This window comes from Mercenaria mercenaria, chromosome 6, assembly GCF_021730395.1.
Source record: "Mercenaria mercenaria strain notata chromosome 6, MADL_Memer_1, whole genome shotgun sequence".
Lineage (NCBI taxonomy): Eukaryota > Metazoa > Mollusca > Bivalvia > Venerida > Veneridae > Mercenaria > Mercenaria mercenaria.
The window spans coordinates 39,556,722-39,577,353 of NC_069366.1; the positions used below are offsets into that span (position 1 = coordinate 39,556,722).

At 37.2% G+C, this 20,632-nt stretch overlaps 1 protein-coding gene across 1 annotated transcript in view; it reads right to left on the reverse strand.

The window, feature by feature from the left end:
* LOC123549116 (kinesin-like protein KIF28) overlaps positions 1–20,632 on the reverse strand; it is a 463,589-nt gene that overhangs the window by 216,500 nt on the left and 226,457 nt on the right. The window contains 1 exon segment of the mRNA XM_053545663.1: positions 13,941–14,097. Within this exon segment, the coding sequence (XP_053401638.1) occupies positions 13,941–14,097 (157 nt within the window).

A 20,632-nucleotide genomic window follows, 5' to 3' on the forward strand; every position in this document is an offset into this window, starting at 1 on the left:
AATACAGACTACAATGCAGTTCAATTTTCAACTACAACCAATCAGGCACTTCAGATACAGACTATGATTCAGTTCATATTTCATCACTACAACCAACAGGCACTTTCAGATACATACTACGATGCAGTTCATATTTTCACTAGCACCAATCAGGCCCTTCAATACAGACTTTGATGCAGTTCATATTTACTAGCAACCAATCAGCACTTTCAGATACTGACTATGTGCATTCATAACTTTCACTGCATACCAATCAGGCACTTTCAGATCAGACTACGATGCAGTTCATAACTTCACTGCAAAACCAATCAGCAACGCTGCTATGATGCAGTTTCACTATCACTTTTACTATCAACCAATCCGGCACTTCAGACCTGACTCTGGGATGCAGTCATGAACTTTTACTACAACCAATCAGCACTTTCAGATACAGACTATGATGCAGTTCATAACTTTCACGTCAACCATCAGGCACCTTCAGATACAGACTGCGATGCCAGTTCATAACTTCACTGCAACCAATCACAGGCACTTTCAGATACGACTATGATGCAGTTTCATAACTTTCACCAACCAACAGGCCACTTTCAATACAGACTACGATGGCAGTTCATAACATTCCACTGCACAATCAGGCACTTTCAGATACCGTCTATGATGCCGTTCATAATTATGTTTTTCATCAGTTAACTTTTTTCAATTTTACAGGTAAAAAAAAATAAAAAATTTCCTTTTTTTTTTTAATTTTTATTGATTTTAATGGGTTTAACCAATTGTACCCATTTAAAACTAAAACCCACACAACATCACATTATTGCGTCATGATGAAGAACAAGCCCATGACATCAATATATAAATGTTTAAAAACTGTGAACAGCTCTATGAAATTTCATATTTCTTTCATATCTTATTATATGAAGCATCTTTATGTTTTGAATAGTATTTATATACATCTATATCTTACTGAAGTAGCAGTTTGCAAAGAATTTCTGATAATTTATAATTCATATTCTTTTTGCATTTGAGTGTAGTTCCGTACCAGTGAAAAACAAGTGAATGAAGTATTACCATGCAATACAAAGTCCCCTACTTGAAGGCACCTAATTTTCTCTACTGCAGTATAACCTAATGAACTGATATCTGTCATGAGGTATAAACCAATATGGTAACTACATATACAATATGTTATAACACACACTGGAGTTAAAATGTGCATATATAAAAAACCCCGTTGTTTTCAATTGAATTTTTTTGGCTGATTATAAAAATGTTATCATGTAATTTATTTAAAAAAAAAAAAAAAATCTATATAATATAAGTCCACAAGAAACTCTTTACCAGGTAGAGATAGGTCAAAATACACCTAAAAATTGGATGTAACATGCATGCTGTACCACAGAAAAGTGGTCTCGATTTTTCTCTACCGCCAGTAATAAAAAAGTTACAATAAAATCTATTTATAGTAACAACAAAGGGACGTAATTCTAAAAACAAGGGTGCCTCATGGTGGTGAACATTTGGTCCAAGTTACATCAAAATCCCTCCATGGATTAAGAAGAAATGTTCCGTACAAAGTCATTCTTGAATTTGACCTTTGACCTCTAAATATGACCTTGACCTTAGACCTAGGGACCTGGTTCTTGCGCATGACATGTTGTCTCATCCAGGGGAATATTTGTGCCAACTGATATCTAAATCCTGCTTTGCATGACAAAGTTATAGACCGGACAGGAAAAAAATCCTCTTGACCTTTGATCTCAAAGTGTGACCTTGACCTTTAAGCTAGGGTACTGGGTGTTACGCATGACACGTCGTCTCATCATGGGAAACATTTATGCGGAGTAATATTGTAATCCCTTGATGGATGACAGAGTTCTGGATCGGACAGGGAAAAAACCTTATTGACCTTTGACCTCCAATTGTGACCTTGACCTTTGAGCTAAGGGTCTGGGCTTTGCACATGACATGTTGTCTCATCATGGGGAACATTTGTGCCAAGTAATATTAAAATCCCTTCATGGATGGCAGAGTTATGGACGAGACAGGAAAAAAAACTCTGTTGACCTTTGACCCCCAATTGTGACCTTGACCTTTGAGCTAGGGGTCCGGGATTTGCGCATGACATGTTGTCTTATCATGGGAACCACTTGTGCTAAGTGATATTAAAATCCCTTAATGAATGTCAGAGTTATGAACCGGACACGAAACAGACCCTGTTCATGCTATGTTAACATTTGACTGCTAAGGGTGACCTTGACCTTTGAGCTAGGGGTCTGAAAGTTGTGCATGACACATCGTCCTATTATGAGGTACATTTGTGGCAAGTAATATTAAAATCCCTTCATAGATGGGAGAGTTATGGACCGGACAGGAAAAAGCCTTGTTGATCTTTGACCTCCAATTGTGACCTTGACCTTTAAGCTAGGGGTCCAGGTTTTGCACATGACATGTCGTCTCCTCATGGGGAACATTTATGCCAAGTACTATTAAAATCTCTTCATGGATGGGAGAGTTATGGACCGGACAGGAAAAAAGCCCTGTTGACCTTTGACCTCCAATTGTGACCTTGACCTTTGAGCTAGGGGTCCGGGATGTGCGCATGACACATCATCATATCATGGGGAACATTTGTGCCAAGTAATACTAAAATCCCTTCAAGGATGGGAGAGTTGTGGACTGGACAGGAAAAAAGCCCTGTTGACCTTTGACCTCCAATTGTGACCTAGACGTATGAGCTAGGGGTCCCGGTTTTGCGCATGACACGTCGTCTCATCATGGGGAACATTCGTGCCAAGTAATATTAAAATCCCTTCATGGATGACAGAGTTATGGACCGGACACGAAATTGCGGACGGACGGACGGAATGACGGAAAAGTGCATTCCTATAGTTCCCGAAACTGGTTTTCAACCAGTAGGGGACTAATAAGTGAATGTAGTGTTGCCATGCAATACAAAGTCCCCAACTGGAAAGCAACTGACTTTTTCTGCTGCAGTATAGCATAAGGATCTGATATCTATATAATATTGCACTATATATACAGTACAGTATGTTATAACAAAACATTTGGATTGAAATTTGTAGATATAAAATTTCTAGTTGTTGATTGCTTATAACATCTATAAATATAAACAAGAGCTCGTAGAACATTAAATGCTCCCCCCCCCCCCCCTCCCCCCCGCACTTGATGCATTCAGTAACTGCACAAGGAACAGAAATTATTTGGTCACTGTGCACTGGACATTTGACGTACTGACCTCAAGTCAGTAATTATGGATAATTTTTCAGTCATAAGTGACATCAACTGTGATCTTAAACCAAAGCGGTTTTTAGTTGTTTTTTTTGGCAAAAAAGTTCAACTGTTCTGCATCAATGTGACCCTGACCTTGACCTTTGACCTACTGATCTCAAAATCAATAGGGGTCATCTGCTGGTCATGATCAACCTCTCTATTAAGTTTAATGATCCTAGGCCCAAGCATTCTCAAGTTATCATCCTGAAATGGTTTAACTGTTCTGGATCACTTTGATCTTGACCTACTGACCTAAAAATCAGTAGGGGTCATCTGCTGGTCATAATCAACCTCCCTATCAGTTTTCATGACCCTAGGCCCAAGCATTCTCGAGTTATCATCCTGAAAGTAGTTGGTCTACATTCCGACATACAGACCGACCGACTGACATCTGCAAAACAATATACCCCTCCTTCTTTGAAGGGGGACATAAACAGTATTTTAATTTCAAATTTGAGAATATTTCATTTTGAAGAAAAAACACCTACAATTTTTTTTAATTGGGTCCATATTATACATGAGCTTAAATTAAAATATTTTAAAGACTGGACAGGAAAAGATCAATATTGACTTTTGACCTTCAAATGTGACCTTGACCTTTAAACTAGTGGTCTGGGTATTGCTCATAACATATTGTCTCATTATGGGAAACTTTTGAGTACAGCAATATTACAATTCCTAAATCAAAGACAGAGTTATGGACGAGATGGGAGAAAAAAATCCTATTGACCTTCCATCTCCATGTGTGACCTTGACCTCTGAGTTAAGGTCCTGGGTGTTGCGCATGAGAAGTCGTCTGATAATTGGAAACATTTTGCATTCCCTTGATGGATATCAGAGTTCTGAATCGGACCCTGTGCATGCCATGTTAACAAGTGACTGCCAAGTGTGACCTTGACCTTTAAGCTGGGAATCTGAGAGTTCATTTGTCTTATTATGGGGTACATTTGCGCCAAGTTATATTAAAAGCCCTTCATGGGTTATTGAGTTACAGACTAGACAGGAAAAAAGACTTGTATATTTATCAAAGGGAACTTTGTGCCAAGTAATATTAAAATCCCATATGAATAACAGAGTTATTGACTGGACACGAAACTGCGGATGGATGGACAGGAGGAAAAGTGCAATCCTACAGTCCCAGAAACTTGTTTTCAACCAATAGGGGACTACTAAAATTGATATTTTCACTGATATGAAACAAGTTAAACCAGATGTGTGTCCATAGGACAGAGGTGCCCCCCACTCCTGCCACTGTAACATGGTTTAATGACTCAGGTTAAACAATTCTTAAGATAAACATTCCTGTAAAGTTTTGTGATTCTTCATCAAATACTTTTTGGAGCTATGTGCAACAAAACATTAAAATGAACATTTTTCCTAAGTCAGGGGCCAGAACTACTACAATACTGAATGAATCCGGACACGAAACACCAGGAGCACAACTGCACATGCTGACCAACATTCCTGTAAACTTTGGTGACTCTGGTCAAATACTTTTGGAGCTACGCGCGACACAATATTAAAATGACCAATTTTTTACTAAGTCAGGGGCCATAACTCCTACATGACTGAAAGAATCCGGATGCAAAACCCCAGGTGAACAACTGCACATGCTGACCAACAGTCCTGTAAACTTTGGTGACTCTAGGTCACATACTTTTGGAGCTACGCGGGACACAACATTAAAATGACCAAGTTTTAACAAAGTCAGGGGCAATAAGTCCTACAATACTGAATGAATCCGGACGCGAAACCCCAGGTGCACAACTTCACATGCTGACCAACATTCCTGTAAAGTTTTGTGACTCTAGGTCAAATACTTTTGGAGCTAGGCGTGTCACAACACTAAAATGACCAATTTTTACAAAGTCAGGGGCCATAACTCCTACACAACTGAATGAATCCGGACGCGAAACCCCAGGTGCATAACTACACATGCTGACCAATATTCCTGTAAAGTTTTGTGAATCTATGTTAAATACTTTTGGAGCTAGGCGCGACACAACATTCGTGGAAGAACAGACGGATAAGAGCACATCTATATGCCCCCACCACTTGTGGGGGGTGGGGGTGGGGCACAAAAAGATTATTTCTTACTTTGGTGACATGGGTGAGCATTTGCTACCCTAACAGATTAGAATAACAGTAAAATGTCATATTCCACTTTTCTTATTTTATGTTTTTCATTTGTAACTCTGACAAAGTAAGATCATTTGAATTTGATGATAAAATTCTTGGTAGATTTGTCCATGTTTTTTGCGACTTTGCATTTAATTATATTGATAGTTGTAGCAAGATAATAACAGTGAGAGTTGTAGCAAGATAATAACATGAGAGTTGTAGCATGATAAAACGTGAGAGTTGTAGCATGATAATAACAGTGAGAGTTGTAGCAGATAATAACATGAGAGTTGTAGCAAGATAATAACAGTGAGAGTTGTAGCAAGATAATAACAGTGAGAGTTGTAGCAAGATAATAACAGTGAGAGTTGTAGCAGATAATAACAGTGAGAGTTGTAGCAAGATAATAACAGTGAGAGTTGTAGCAAGATAATAACAGTGAGAGTTGTAGCATGATAATAACAGTGAGAGTTGTAGCAGATAATAACAGTGAGAGTTGTAACAAGATAATAACAGTGAGAGTTGTAGCAAGATAATAACAGTGAGAGTTGTAGCATGATAATAACAGTGAGAGTTGTAGCAGATAATAACAGTGAGAGTTGTAACAAGATAATAACAGTGAGAGTTGTAGCATGATAATAACAGTGAGAGTTGTAACATGATAATAACATTGAGAGTTGTAGCATGATAATAACAGTGAGAGTTGTAGCATGATAATAACAGAGAGAGTTGTAACATGATAATAACAGTGAGAGTTGTAGCATGATAATAACAGAGAGAGTTGTAACATGATAATAACAGTGAGAGTTGTAGCAGATAATAACAGTGAGAGTTGTAACAAGATAATAACAGTGAGAGTTGTAACAAGATAATAACAGTGAGAGTTGTAACAAGATAATAACAGTGAGAGTTGTAGCAAGATAATAACAGTGAGAGTTGTAGCATGATAATAACAGTGAGAGTTGTAGCAGATAATAACAGTGAGAGTTGTAACAAGATAATAACAGTGAGAGTTGTAGCATGATAATAACAGTCACTATCTGTTTCCTTTAATTGTCTCAGTTAATAGATTAAATAAATCAGAGATCTATTTCTTGAAAAAATCCTCAATATCTATTTAATTACATCAACTTTAGATGTCATCTTTGAATGCATATGAGAATTTTTAAAGATAAGCATTACAAATATGTAGCAAAATGTTATACTTCTACCAATAAATTTACACATTCTTGCATGTTAGACAGATTTCCCAGGGAAAAACTTGCAGACTGCAAGATGACCAACATGCTGTATATGTGATACCATGCATTTATACAAATAATCTTCTAAATACCACTGTATCTTGCATGCTAATAATGTCCATCTAATATATATTTAAAGAAAAAAAACAAGCCTGGCCCTGAGCAAGTTATTTATGCTGCAGTGTAAAAGTATAAGTGTCAAAATATGCAGTAGAAGAAACTGAAGCACAATTTCTACTGGAATATTGATGTGGCAGATATCTGTACAGAAGTGCCCTTCTAATGGGACCTGCAAGTGGAGAGGTTTGTCTTGGCCTGGGAAATATAGATATTTTAATTAAATCTACACATGTAATTTCAGTTGGTCTGTATGCAGTCGTATGATTAAAGGATAAAATGGGATACTGGCTTGCTTGCGGGGCAAAGAACACACACTGACCTTCAGTAGTGACATCATTACATTGTAGCTTTGTGCAGAATTCAAGACCAAAACCCTGGATAAAATTATAAACTGCTGCCTTTGTTTAGACTTAATAACTCTTTTTGCAAGCAACATTCCAGTTCTTGGATAATGAAATAATTGTTGAGTTTTATGTTCAATTGATATGTTTAACCACTATAAGGCAATAACTGTATAAAATTCCAAAACAAAAACTCACTTGAGTAGAGATAAAACTCAAGACTTGTTTGATCCTTTAATCAAGACTAAAAACCCCTCCACCCTAATCTGCCACATCGCCTTCCTGAAGTTTGAGATATATAAAGTGACAGTGAAAGAGACTGATAGACTGTGGTCAATACAACAACTGACACTACATTCAGTAATTGCAGATAATACCTCCTGTTTGGGGTCAGACAAAAAGTATTCAATAATGAAGAGTAAATAATTATGAACAATTATACTGTATTATACTGCAATGGCTGGAGTCTATAAAAAGTCCTTATTTTTGTTTTACAGAATTATTCATTAAAATATAAACATAATAATCAGTTTATGTAATATGACACTAAAGAAGACTTATACCCCAAATGCCGCTTTGATACGGATATGAAATATGTAGTGACCTTGACCTTAGACCTAGTAATTTCGCTTGTGCACTCTGTATGTCGTCTTGATGGGGTTAAAATCGGATGCTAGTTTTATGAAAATCCTTTAGTGTTTATAAAGATATAGATTAGACACAAATTTAAGCTAGCTGGTCTTTAACCTCAAAATGTGACCTTGATCTTTGACCTAGTGACCTGGATTGTGCTACCTGCATTTCAGCCACATGAGTTTAACAATTGCTGATAGATCTAATTTTATGAAAAACATTTAAAATATGATTTAAGCATTAATCTTTGACCTCTAAGTGTAACACTGAACTTGGAATTAGTGGAATGGTTCATGTGCCCTGTACACAGTCCTGATGAAGTAAACAAGGTATTAGTTTTATGAAAATCATAAAAGCAGTTTAAACAATATGAAGTGAAGTTTAAGCTACTTGAACTTTGACCATGATCTTGGACCTAGTGAACTGGGTTGTGTGTTCTGCATCTTGATGTGGCAAACAATTCATGCTAGTTTTAAGAAAATCTTCCAAGCTATTTAGACAATATGGAGCATCACTCATTTAAGGTATACTTGATCTTTGACTTCCAAGTCAGACTTTGATTCTGGACCTAGTTACCTTATTTGAGTACTCTGAGTGTTGTCTCGATGATGTAAATAAATGATGCAAGTTTTATGAAAATCTAACTAGTGGTTTAGAAAATATGGAGCAGACATGAAGTTAACCCACTCTACCTATTCAACATTATCTTGTGTATCGATCATACTTGTGAAGGAAACTATCTATGTTGATACGCAGTTATAGAAATGATATATCTCATTTTGTGATTTGTCCTCGAACAAAGCCACCACCTAAAAGTGTCTCGCCCACAGGAGCTTTGACTCACGGAATTAGTGCAAAATGAGTTTCAAAACCATCTTCCAAAGTTTCAAAGCTATATCTGTAAAAACCATCTTCCAAAGTTTCAAAGCTATATCTGTAACAATTTTCTTGAAAAGTTTTCATCTCTGTGAATGTTCAAAGGTTTATTTTCTTTAAATTAAAGGTCACTAGGGGGCGAGGACTCAAAAAGGGGATGTAAAATGATTTTTTTAACTATCCTACAAGGTTTCAAAGCAATATATGTAACGTTATTTGAGAAATTGTCATTTTTGTGAATTTTCAAAGGCATCAAATAAATCTTAATAAATGCTATTTTCTTCAAGGTCAAGGTCACTAGGGGAACAGGCCTCACCACAGGGATGTAAAATGATTTTTTAACCATCCTAGGCTTCAAAGCAATATATGTAATACTATTTGAGAAATTATCATTTTTATGAATTTCAAAGGTGCCAAAAAAAATATCAAAATTGAAAATTTCTTCAAGGTCAAGGTCACTCGGGGGCCAGGACTCACCATGGAGGTGTAAAATGACTTTTTAAACCATCCTACAAGGTTTCAAAACAATATATTCAACACTTTTTGAGAAATTGTCATCAAAGGTGTCAAAAAAAAAAATCTAAACAATACTAATTTCTTCAAGGTCAAGGTCACTAGGGGGCCAGGACTCACAAGGTTTTAAAGCAATATATGTAATGATTTTTGAGAAATTTTCATTTTTGTGAATTTTCAAAGGTGTAAAAAATAAGAGAGGTAAAGATAAAATGTATCAAAACACTATATAAGTATATCCTAAGCAGAAAGGGGCATAATTCATTAAATATTGGTGCCAGAGTTATGCACCTTTCATCATATGGTGTGGGTGATGATGCTGAACAACTATTTTAAGTTTGAATCAAATCCATTCAGTAATAACAGAGGTAGAGTGGAAGTGCACCAAAACTTTAACCTGAAATTCTAAGTAAAAAGGGGGAATAATTCATGAAAAAATGGTGCCAGAGTTATGCACCTTGTGTCATATGATGTGGGTGATGATGTTAAACAACAATTTTAAGTATGAATCAAATCCATTCAGTAATAACAGAGATAGAGTGAAAGTGCATCAAAACTTTAACCTGAAAATCTAAGTGAAAAGGGGGGATAATTCAAGTGTTTTCAAGTGTTTCTGCTTTATGTAGAATATTGAAATTTCGCAGTTGTGTGCAGAAAATAGCTAGGATTGTGTTTTTGTGTTTATTTCTTTGATTCATTTTGTGCTTTTTGAGAAACTTAGATTTTAAAAGCAAAAGCTGTATATATTGTGACATTTTATACATGTGCATTTTACCTACAGCAATGATGAGTGAACACGTATCAATGCGGATTAAATATGAAAGATCAACTTTATACAATATTGGAAAATCAGTGACTGCCCAGGGTAGTCGACCTAATCCTATTGTCATAGAACAAACAAAGCAATTACGGATTCAGAAATACAAAAGAGGAAAGAGAGGTGGTCAAAATCGTGTGAGAAGGACATGGGATAATAATCAAGGAGTGAATGAAAATAATTTGCAAACTTTACCACAAGAAATTCCCGCTGTGATTCAAACAAGATGCTTTTCAAATAGGAATAATAATAAAATTAATATGAATAATATTACAAAGATAAAATGTGAATCTCTAAACATAACAAAAGGTCAGAAAACACTAAAAGTATGTTCTATAAACCCAAGATCTGTAAAAAACAATACCACTTTGTGATTTTATCCTTTCAAACGATTTTGATGTTGTTGCCATCACAGAGACATGGCTTGACAATACCGTGGAAAAAACATGCAGTAGTGAGCTTGTCCCTGACGGGTATTGCATGAAGCAAGTCCCTCGTCCCGGAAAAATGCGCGGAGACGGAGTCGCCATTATCTTTAAGTCCAATATAGAATTTAAAATGCTGACATCTTCCGGTGATGGACACTTCTCAACATTTGAGCACATTGTTTGTAACATTACTACAAATAAGAATTCCTTACGACTTTCAGTCATATACAGACCACCACCATCACAAAAGAACGGTTTCAGTACTAATGAATTCCTTCAGCACGAATGGCCTCTGTTTCTTTCAAAAAACACTACAATTGACAAGCCAATAGTTATTGTTGGCGACTTAAACTTTCATCTAGACATACCTACGGATCGTGACGCTTCCAAGTTCAACAGCTGTCTAGAAACATTCGGTATGGAGCAACATGTTCAAGGACCAACACATGTTGCAGGACATACTTTGGATGTTCTTATCACAAGAGACACTGAAAATATTGTATCAAATATAGAAGTTACTGACCCAGGACTCTCTGATTCTGATGGGAAGATATCACGTGACTGTTTCGCTGTGGTATTTCATATTCAAGCAGAAAAACCTGCTCCAATAAAGAAAACTGTGACCTTCCGAAAGTTGAGATCCACTGACATTGGATCATTTAAAAACGAAATAAAATCTTTGGAGATTCTTGACACGAACACGTTAATTTCAGATGTTGACAAGCACGTGGAATCATTAAACAACAGTTTGATATCACTCGTTGACCAGCACGCCCCTTGGCTTACTAAAACAATAGTGCTTAGACCGACTTGTCCATGGTAAAATGAAGAACTACACGAAGCCAAACATTTGAAACAAAAACTTGAATGCAAATGGAGAAAAACAAATCTAACAGTGGACCATGGGATATACAGAAATCACTGTGCTTCTGTGAATAAATTGCTGAAACAAACACGTGTAAATTTCTATTCTGAAAAGATAAGAGTCCTGGGGATGAGATCAGAAAACTTTATTCAAAGTGACAAAGAATCTTCTTGGTAGTCGAGGAGGCTGTGCTGCCAACATCTTCCTCTTCCAAAGAACTAGCGCAAACTTTCAGTGATTTCTTCATCGATAAGATTGATGGAATAAGAAATAAAATTAGGTCAGAAACAAAATTACAAACCGGTGTTACCACCGAGGAAATTTCGAACACGCAAATAGATAAACTTGTTGAATTCACTCCAGTCTCACAGGATGAAGTGAAAAAAGTTACTTCAAAATCTGCAAGTAAATCGTGTGAGCTAGATCCACTTCCAACATGGCTTTTGAAAGAATGCTTAGAAGAACTGCTACCATTTCTCACTAAAATAATCAATTATTCTTTGGAGAAAGCATATGTACTGAAATATTTCAAAAGTTCGTTGATCAGACCACTCATCAAAAAGTCAGATGTAGATGCAAATGTTGTGAAGAACTACAGACCTGTATCTAATTTACCGTACGTGTCTAAAATACTTGAAAAGGTAGTCGATGCTCGTTTGGAAAGCCACTTGTCTTTGAACAGTCTCCACGAAGAACACCAGTCTGCAGACAGAAAATTTCACTCCACTGAGACTGCATTACTGAAGGTTCAAAATGACATTCTCAACTCCCTTGACCAAAATGATGTAACAATGTTAGTGATGCTTGACCTTTCGGCTGCTTTCGATACCATCGACCACAAGACACTATTGCACTGCCTCCACGACCATTTTGGTATCGCAGGGAAACCACTTGAATGGATATCTTCATATCTGAGCGACCGCTACCAAACAGTGACCATAGATAGTGAATTGTCAAAACCAGAGCAAATGACATACAGTGTCCCACAGGGGTCCGTTCTCGGACCAATATTTTTCACAATGTACACTAAACCAGTTGGTACAATATGCAAGAAACATGGACTAAATCATCATTTTTACACCGATGATGGGCAGCTTTATTTATCTTTCAAACCAACAAATCCGGTCTCTCAAAAGGATGTTTACGCTGTGTTAAAAACTGTCTCGTAGAAATCGTATCTTGGATCAACAGCAACATGTTGAAAATCAATGCCGATAAAACTGAAGTCATTGTATTTACCTCTCAAAGAAACAAAAAACATACTGAATCGGTTACTGTGAAAATTGGAGAAGAGAACATTAAACCATCTAAATGTGTAAGGAATCTTGGTGCTTTTCTAGACTCCAAAATGAGCATGGAAAAACATATTAACTCAGTTTGTAGATCAGGGTACGGACAGCTACGTCAAATAGGCCACATCAGGAAATATCTAAATACAGATGCTACAAAATCTCTAGCAAATTCACTCGTCACTTCACGCCTTGATTACTGCAATGCGCTCTTGTATGGTGTTCCGAAGGTCTTGCTGAATAGACTTCAAAGTCTTCAGAACACTGCAGCTCGAATTATAACGAGAACATCGTGTTATAACCACATTACGCCGGTATTAAAAGAACTGCATTGGATACCAGTTACTCACAGGGTAGACTTTAAGATTCTAGTTCACACATACAAAGCATTGCATGACCAATCACCGATCTATGTTAAAGACTTGCTGGAACTCTATCAGCCAGCAAGAAATTTGAGATCCAAGAACAACTCAAAACAACTCATTGTTCCAAAAAACAAAACTGTGAGGTACGGTGATCGTAGTTTTTCATCAGCTGCACCGAAGTTATGGAATGCTCTTCCGGCTACCATTAGAGACGCTAAAAGCTTAGATGCTTTCAAACGATCATTGAAAACACACTTTTTCTTCAAGGTCTATTGAAACTCACTTTGCACCGGAAAACAAGCTTTGCAATGGAAATTATTTCCTATTGTCAATTCTTCTTTAAAATATCTAGTACAATTAAAACCTGATTCAGGCTAAATACTTTTTATTGTTGATATATTTTTTTGTGTTGTATTGTATGTCCATATCATTCTGTGATATGTAGTTTGTACAGCGCTTTTGAACGTTTATTTTATAGATGAAAAGAGCGCTATAAAAATTCTGGTAAATAATAATAATAATAATTCATGAAATATTGGTGCCAGAGTTATGGCCCTTATGTCAGATGATGTGGATGATGATGAGGAATAAGTATTTCAAGTTTGAATCAAATCCATCGAGTAATTACAGAGATAAGGTGAAAAAAGAGAAAGTGTAAAAAAACTTTAACCAAGGTGGGGACGCGGAAAGACGCCGACGCCGATGCCGGGTCGAGTAGGATAGTTCTCCTTATACTTCGTATAGTCGAGCTAAAAATTAGTTTCCTAATCATCTTACAAGGTTTAAAAGAAATATATAGTAAAGCTATTCCAAACTGTTGATGCCGCCACCGCAGCCATGGAATTTGGATTTCTCAGTATTGCTAAAAGTGGATCAGACAATGAAATCATTGTTTGGAGTTCAGATGCGAAGGAATTATATCATGAATGCACATCTGAACGACAAACAATGATTTCTTTTAAGAGCAAATCACTAAATTTATAAATAAGCGGATTGCTATTTGTGTGACTGTGAAAGAACGAAAGAAAGAGAAAACTTACGATGTATTGTTCTGAGTACCATAGGTTGTCTCCTGAGCTGCTGCAGATATAAGTACAACTTCAAATGACTTCTGTTTATTCAGTTCTTCAGAAACAGCATTAACTTCAGACACCATTGGTAAAATTTCTAGGACTTGTTCTTGTGCTATCTGCTGGTCTGAACAATAAACAAAAGAAGATTTGAAAACCTGCTTGTAAGACAAGAAACTATATCATTACTGATAGTGAAGTATAACCTCTTAAGTGACACTGACTGGTATAAACATGTTTGTTAATAGAGGTTGTTGGCTGAGGCGAGCAAGTAATCTCTTACTGGTAAATGTTTCATAAAATCAATTTTTATAAGTCTATGATTTATTATATTAAGTAAAACAAAGCAAAAAAATATCAAACAATATTCACTAAATTTAATTGAAAAAAATATACAAGTTTGAATTCTAAACAAGCAAATTCGATGAATTGCTATCCCCAGCCGAAAGGGCTTGTGGTGAGGAATGGCCAAAAAATATATCCGGCAAGAAGTTAAGGATGTTACTAAGAAGCAAATAATTTCATTAGTCAAAATCATTTTAACAGAATATGAATTTTGTTTTTGTTTTTTTTTCGGGGGGCGGGGGAGGGGAGGGCAGTAGGGGTGACCAAGTGAGGGTACAAAATTTCACATGTTGATTACAAATATTGTTGGAAAATTAAAATTGATAAAACAAGAGCTGTCTCCATAGGATGACACATGCCCCCGATGGCACTTTGAATGAATAGTTATGGCCGATGTTAGAGTATAGGACCTTTGACCTACGGATTTGGGTCTTGTGCGCGACACGTCGTCTTACTGTGCCACACATTCATGCGTAGTTATTTTAAAATCCATGCATGAATGACAAAGATATGGACCGGACATGCCCATCATTGCACTATCATGAAATATGACCTTTAACGTCTAAGTGTGACCTTGACTTTTGAGCTACGGACCTGGGTCTTGCGCACGACACGTCGTCTTACTGTGGTACACATTCATGCCCAATAATTTTAAAATCCATGCATGAATGACAAAGATATGGACCGGACACGCCTATCAATGCACTATCATGAAATATGACCTTTAACGTCTAAGTGTGACCTTGACCTTTGAGCTACAGACCTGGGTCTTGTGCGTGACATGTGGTCTTACTGTGCCACACATTTATGCATAGTTACTTGAAAATCCATCCATGGATGACAAAGATATGGACCGGACACGCCCATCAATGCACTATCATGAAAAACGACCTTTAACGTCTAAGTGTGACCTTGACCTTTGAGCTACGGACCTGGGTCTTGCGCGCGACACGTCGTCTTACTGTGGTACACATTCATGCCAAATTATTTGAAAATCCATCAATAGATGACAAAGATATGGACCGGACATGAAAATTGCGGACAGACCGACAAGACGGTTCAAAAACTATATGCCTCCCTTCGGGGGCATAAAAAAAAAATTGGTGGGGGATGGGGATGCATGATCGGGGTGGTGGGCAAGACTGAGTGGAGAGTGAGGTGGGGGAATGGTCCAACTTTGCATGCTGATAAATATTCATGGAAGGTTTGTTGAAAAGAAATAATAAAAAGAATTATTTTTTTGGGGGGTGGGGGGGGTGTGGGGATGGGTGTGTGTGACCAAGACAAGGTGGTAACCAGGTGTGGGTACAGAACTTCACATGTTTATAATAAATTTTCATGGAAAAGAATGAAAGAAGTTTAATGAAATTCTACCAATTGGTTGGTTTGTTATGTACAAATCTGTAGATTTTTAAACAATTAAAGGGCAATAACTCTAAGGAAAATTGACCAATTAAAAAAAAAAAATGACAGGCATCATCGAAGTATGTTGGTCCATATTTATTTCAAGTTTCATGAAAATTCTACCAGCTTATTACTGAGAAATGGCTTCAGACATGGATTTTTCATTAAATCAAGGGCAATAACTCTAAGGGAAATTAACCAATCAAAAAAAAAAAAAACTTAACGGGCATCATTGCAGTATGTTAGTGCATGTTCATTTCAAGTTTTATGAAATTCTACCTGAAAGTTACTGAGAAATGGCTGCAAGCAGACATTTTTGGGCATTTTTTCATTAAATCAAGGGCAATAACTCTAAGAGAAATTGACCAATCAAAAAAAAAACTTGACAGGCATCATCGCAGTATGTTGGTTCATGTTTATTTTAAGTTTCATGAAATTCGACCCACTAGTTACTGAGAAATGGCTGTGGACGGATGGACAGACAACGCCATTTCAATTATTATGACCCCTCTCCCGATTTCATCAGCGGGGGAAAAAGTTGTAAAATGGTGCATTAAATATTGTTTGTGAAATGTATAACTAAACCCATAAAATACTGCAAAATAACATCATCATATGATAAACTATAAACTCCTAATATTAAATGCGGCCTCTACAGTGTTAACAAGCTTTTCCTTTGATTTTACCTGGTTACCTAGTTTTTGACCCCAGATGACCCAATATCGAACTCGTCCAAGATTTTATTGAGGGTAACATTCTGACCAAGTTTCATTAAGATTGGGCCAAAATTGTGACCTCTAGAGTGTTAACAGTCAAATTATTGACGACGATGAAGCCGCCGACGCCGACAGATGATGGACATAGGGCGATCACAAAAGCTCACCTTGAGCACTTCGTGCTCAGGTGAGCTAAACTAGAATGTGTCTGTAGGACACAGGGTGTGCCCCCACTTGTACATTTGTCACAAATAAGGGGCATTAATTTAAATGTTTGCAGTCTTTATGGGGTATAGCCTCAACAAACATTTTATATACAAGATTCATTATTCTAGGTCATATAATTTTTGAGCTATGAGCAAAACAAAAAATCAACTACTTTGGCTATTTCAAGGGCCATAACTCTGTAATTAGTATTAAAATCCCAAGAAGAATTCTAAGTGTGCAAGGTCACATCATGATAAAGACTCATGCAAGGTTTCATGAATTTACATCAAATATTTTTTGAACTAGGCATGTCATTAGGTGAAAGTGTAAATTTTTTACTATTTCAGGGGCCATAACTTTGGAAATAGGGGGTGGAGCCAGACAAAAAATAGAAGGTGTACCAGTTTGTATCATGATAAAGACTCAGGCAAGTTTTCATCAATTTTATCAAGCGCTTTTTGAGCTAGCATGTCACAAGGTGAAAATGTGCATTTTTGACTATTTCAGGGGCCGTAACTCTGGAAATAGGGGCGCGCCAGACAGAAAAATAAAAGGTGCGTAAGTTCATATCATGATAAACTCATGCAAGGTTTCATCAATTTATATCCAATACTTTTTTATCTAGGCATGTCACAGACAAGACTCTATATATATGCCTCCACCACTCATTGGAGGGGGCACAAAAACGCAGACTTTCAAATAATGCTAAAATCCCGTTTATCAGCAGTAGTTGTGAAACCTTCTGGAAAACCACAGAATATAAATAACTGGTTATCATACATGATGTCTCTAAACTAGAACAAACTTTACAGTAAAGAAAGAACAAGTGAATGAAGTATTGCCATGCAATACAAAGTCCCCTACTTGAAGGCACCTAATTTTCTCTACTGCAGTATAACATAATGAACTGATATCTGTCAATGATGTATAAACAATATTGTACTATATATACAATACGTTATAACAACACACTTGGATTAAAATGTGCATATGTAAAAACCCACAGCTGTTTTCATATTTAATTGTTTTGGCTGATTATAAAAAAGTTATCATATAAGTTATTTATAGTAACAACAAAGGGAAATTAATCCTAAACAAGAGTGCCAGAATGTCACAATATACGCCCGTCACAGCAAATTTCTTTACTCTAGCACCTGTATTTGCAAATGGAATTTTAATTTTGTGGTTGTTTAGTAATCATTGTAAGTCATTTGTTTTTCTAAGTCCACAAAAAAACTTCTTACCAGGTAGAGATACATTAAAATACACCTAAAATTTGAAAGTAACATCTATGTTGTACCACAGAAAAGTGGTCTTGTTTTTTCCCTACGGTCAATTATAAAAAAGTTACAATATAAGTTATTTATAGTAACAACTAAGGGAAGATAATCTTAAAAAAAAAAAAAAAAAAAAAAAAAAATTGTAAGTCCACACAAAAATCTTTACCAGGTAGAGATTGGTCAAAAAACACCTCATAACTGGATGTAGCATGCATGTTGTACTACAGAAAAGTGGTCTCTATTTTTCCCTACGACTAGTAATGAAAAAGTTACAATATAAGCTATTTATAGTAACAACAAAGGGAAGTAATTCTAAAGAAGGGAACTGCGCATCACACTTTGTCTCATGATGGTGTATAATTGTGCCAAGTTACATCAAAATCCCTCCATGCATGAAGAAGAAATGCTTCCGACAAAGTCATTCTTGTATCTGACCTTTGGCCCTTAAGTGTGACCTTGACCTTTGACCTAGGGACCTGGTTCTTGCGCATGACACTCCGCCTCATGGTGGTGAACATTTGCGCAAAGTTATATCAAAATCCCTCTATGCATGAAGAAGAAATGCTCCGGACAAGGTTTTCATTCTTGTATCCGTTGACCTCTAAGTGTGACCTTGACCTTAGACCTAGGGACCTGGTTCTTGCGCACGACACTCCGCCTCGTGGTGGTGAACATTTGTGCCAAGTTATATCAAAATCCCTCTATGCATGAAGAAGATATGCTCCGGACAAAGTTTTCTTTCCTGTATCCTTTGACCTCTAAGTGTGACCTTGACCTTAGACCTAGGGACCTGGTTCTTGCGCATGACACTCCGTCTCATGATGATGAACAATTGTGCCAACTTTCATCAAAATCCCTCCATGCATGAAGAAGATATGCTCCGGACAAAGTCATTCTTGAATTTGACCTTTGACCTCTAAGTGTGACCTTGACTTTAGACCCAGGGACCTGGTTTTTGCGCATGACACTCCGTCTCATGATGGTGAACAACTGTGCCAAGTTTCATCAAAATCCCTTCATGCATGTAGAAGATATGCTCCGGACAAAGTCTGTGGATGCCGCCCGCCCGCCCGCCAGGGGCGTTCCCATAATCCGTCCCGTTTTTCAAACGGGCGTATAAAAAGAAAAAAAAATCTATATAAGTCCACAAGAAATTCTTTACCAGGTAGAGATAGATCAAAATACACATAAAAAATGGATGTAACATGCATGTTGTACCACAGAAAAGTGGTCTCGATTTTTCTCTACCGCCATTAATAAAAAAGTTACAATAAAATCTATTTATAGTAAAACAAAGGGACGTAATTCTAAAAACAAGGGTGCCTCATGGTGGTGAACATTTGGTCCAAGTTACATCAAAATCCCTCCATGCATGAAGAAGAAATGCTCCGTACAAAGTCATTCTTGAATTTGACCTTTGACCTCTAAATATGACCTTGACCTTAGACCTAGGGACCTTGTTCTTGCGCATGACAATCCGTCTTATGTTGGTGAACATTTGTGCCAAGTTACATCACAATCCCTCCATGCATAAAAAAGAAATGCTCCAGACAAAGTCATTCTTGTGTCTGACCTTCAGTCTCTAAGTGTGACCTTGACCTTTAAGCTAGGGTACTGGGTGTTGCACATGACATGTCGTCACATCATGGGGAACATTTATGCCAAGTAATATTGTAATCCCTTGATGGATGATAAGAGTTCTGGATCAGACAGGAAAAAAACGATTGAGCTTTGACCTCCAATTGTGACTTTGACCTTTGAGCTTAGGGTCTGGGCTTTGCGCACGACATGTTGTCTTATTATGTGGAACATTTGTGCTAAGTAATATAAAAATCCCTTCATGGATGGCAGAGTTATGGACAGGACAGGAAAAAAACTCTGTTGACTTTGACCTCCAATTGTGACCTTGATCTTTGAGCTAGGGGTCCGGGATTTGCGCATGACACGTCGTCTCATCATGGGGAACATTTGTGCCAAGTGATATTAAAATCCCTTAATGAATGTCAGAGTTATGGACCGGACACGAAACAGACCCTGTTCATGCTATGTTAACATCTGACTGCTAAGTGTGACCTTGATCTTTGAGTTAGGGGTCTGAAAGTTGTGCATGACACATCGTCTTACTATAAGGTACATTTGTGCCAAGTAATATTAAAATCCCTTCATGGATGGGAGAGTTATGGACCGGACAGGAAAAAAGCCCTGTTGACCTTTGACCTCCAATGGTGACCTTGACCTTTAAGCTAGGGGTCTGGGTTTTGTGCATGACATGTCGTCTCATCATGGGGAACATATGTGCCAAGTAATATTAAAATCCCTTCACAGATGGGAGAGTTATGGACCGGACAGGAAAAAAGCCCTGTTGACATTTGACCTGCAATTGTGACCTTGACCTTTGAGCTAGGGGTCCAGGATTTGCGCATGACATGTCAACTCATCATGGGAAACATTTGTGCCAAGTAATACTAAAATCCCTTCAAGGATGGGAGAGTTATGGACCGGACAGGAAAAAAGCCCTGTTGACCTTTGACCTCCAATTGTGACCTTTACCTCTGAGCTAGGGGTCCGGGTTTTGCGCATGATACATCATCTCATCATGGGGAACATTTGTGCCAAGTAATATTAAAATCCCTTCATGGATGACAGAGTTATGGACCTGACACGAAATTGCGGATGGATGGATGGACGGACGTACATTCCTACATATGGA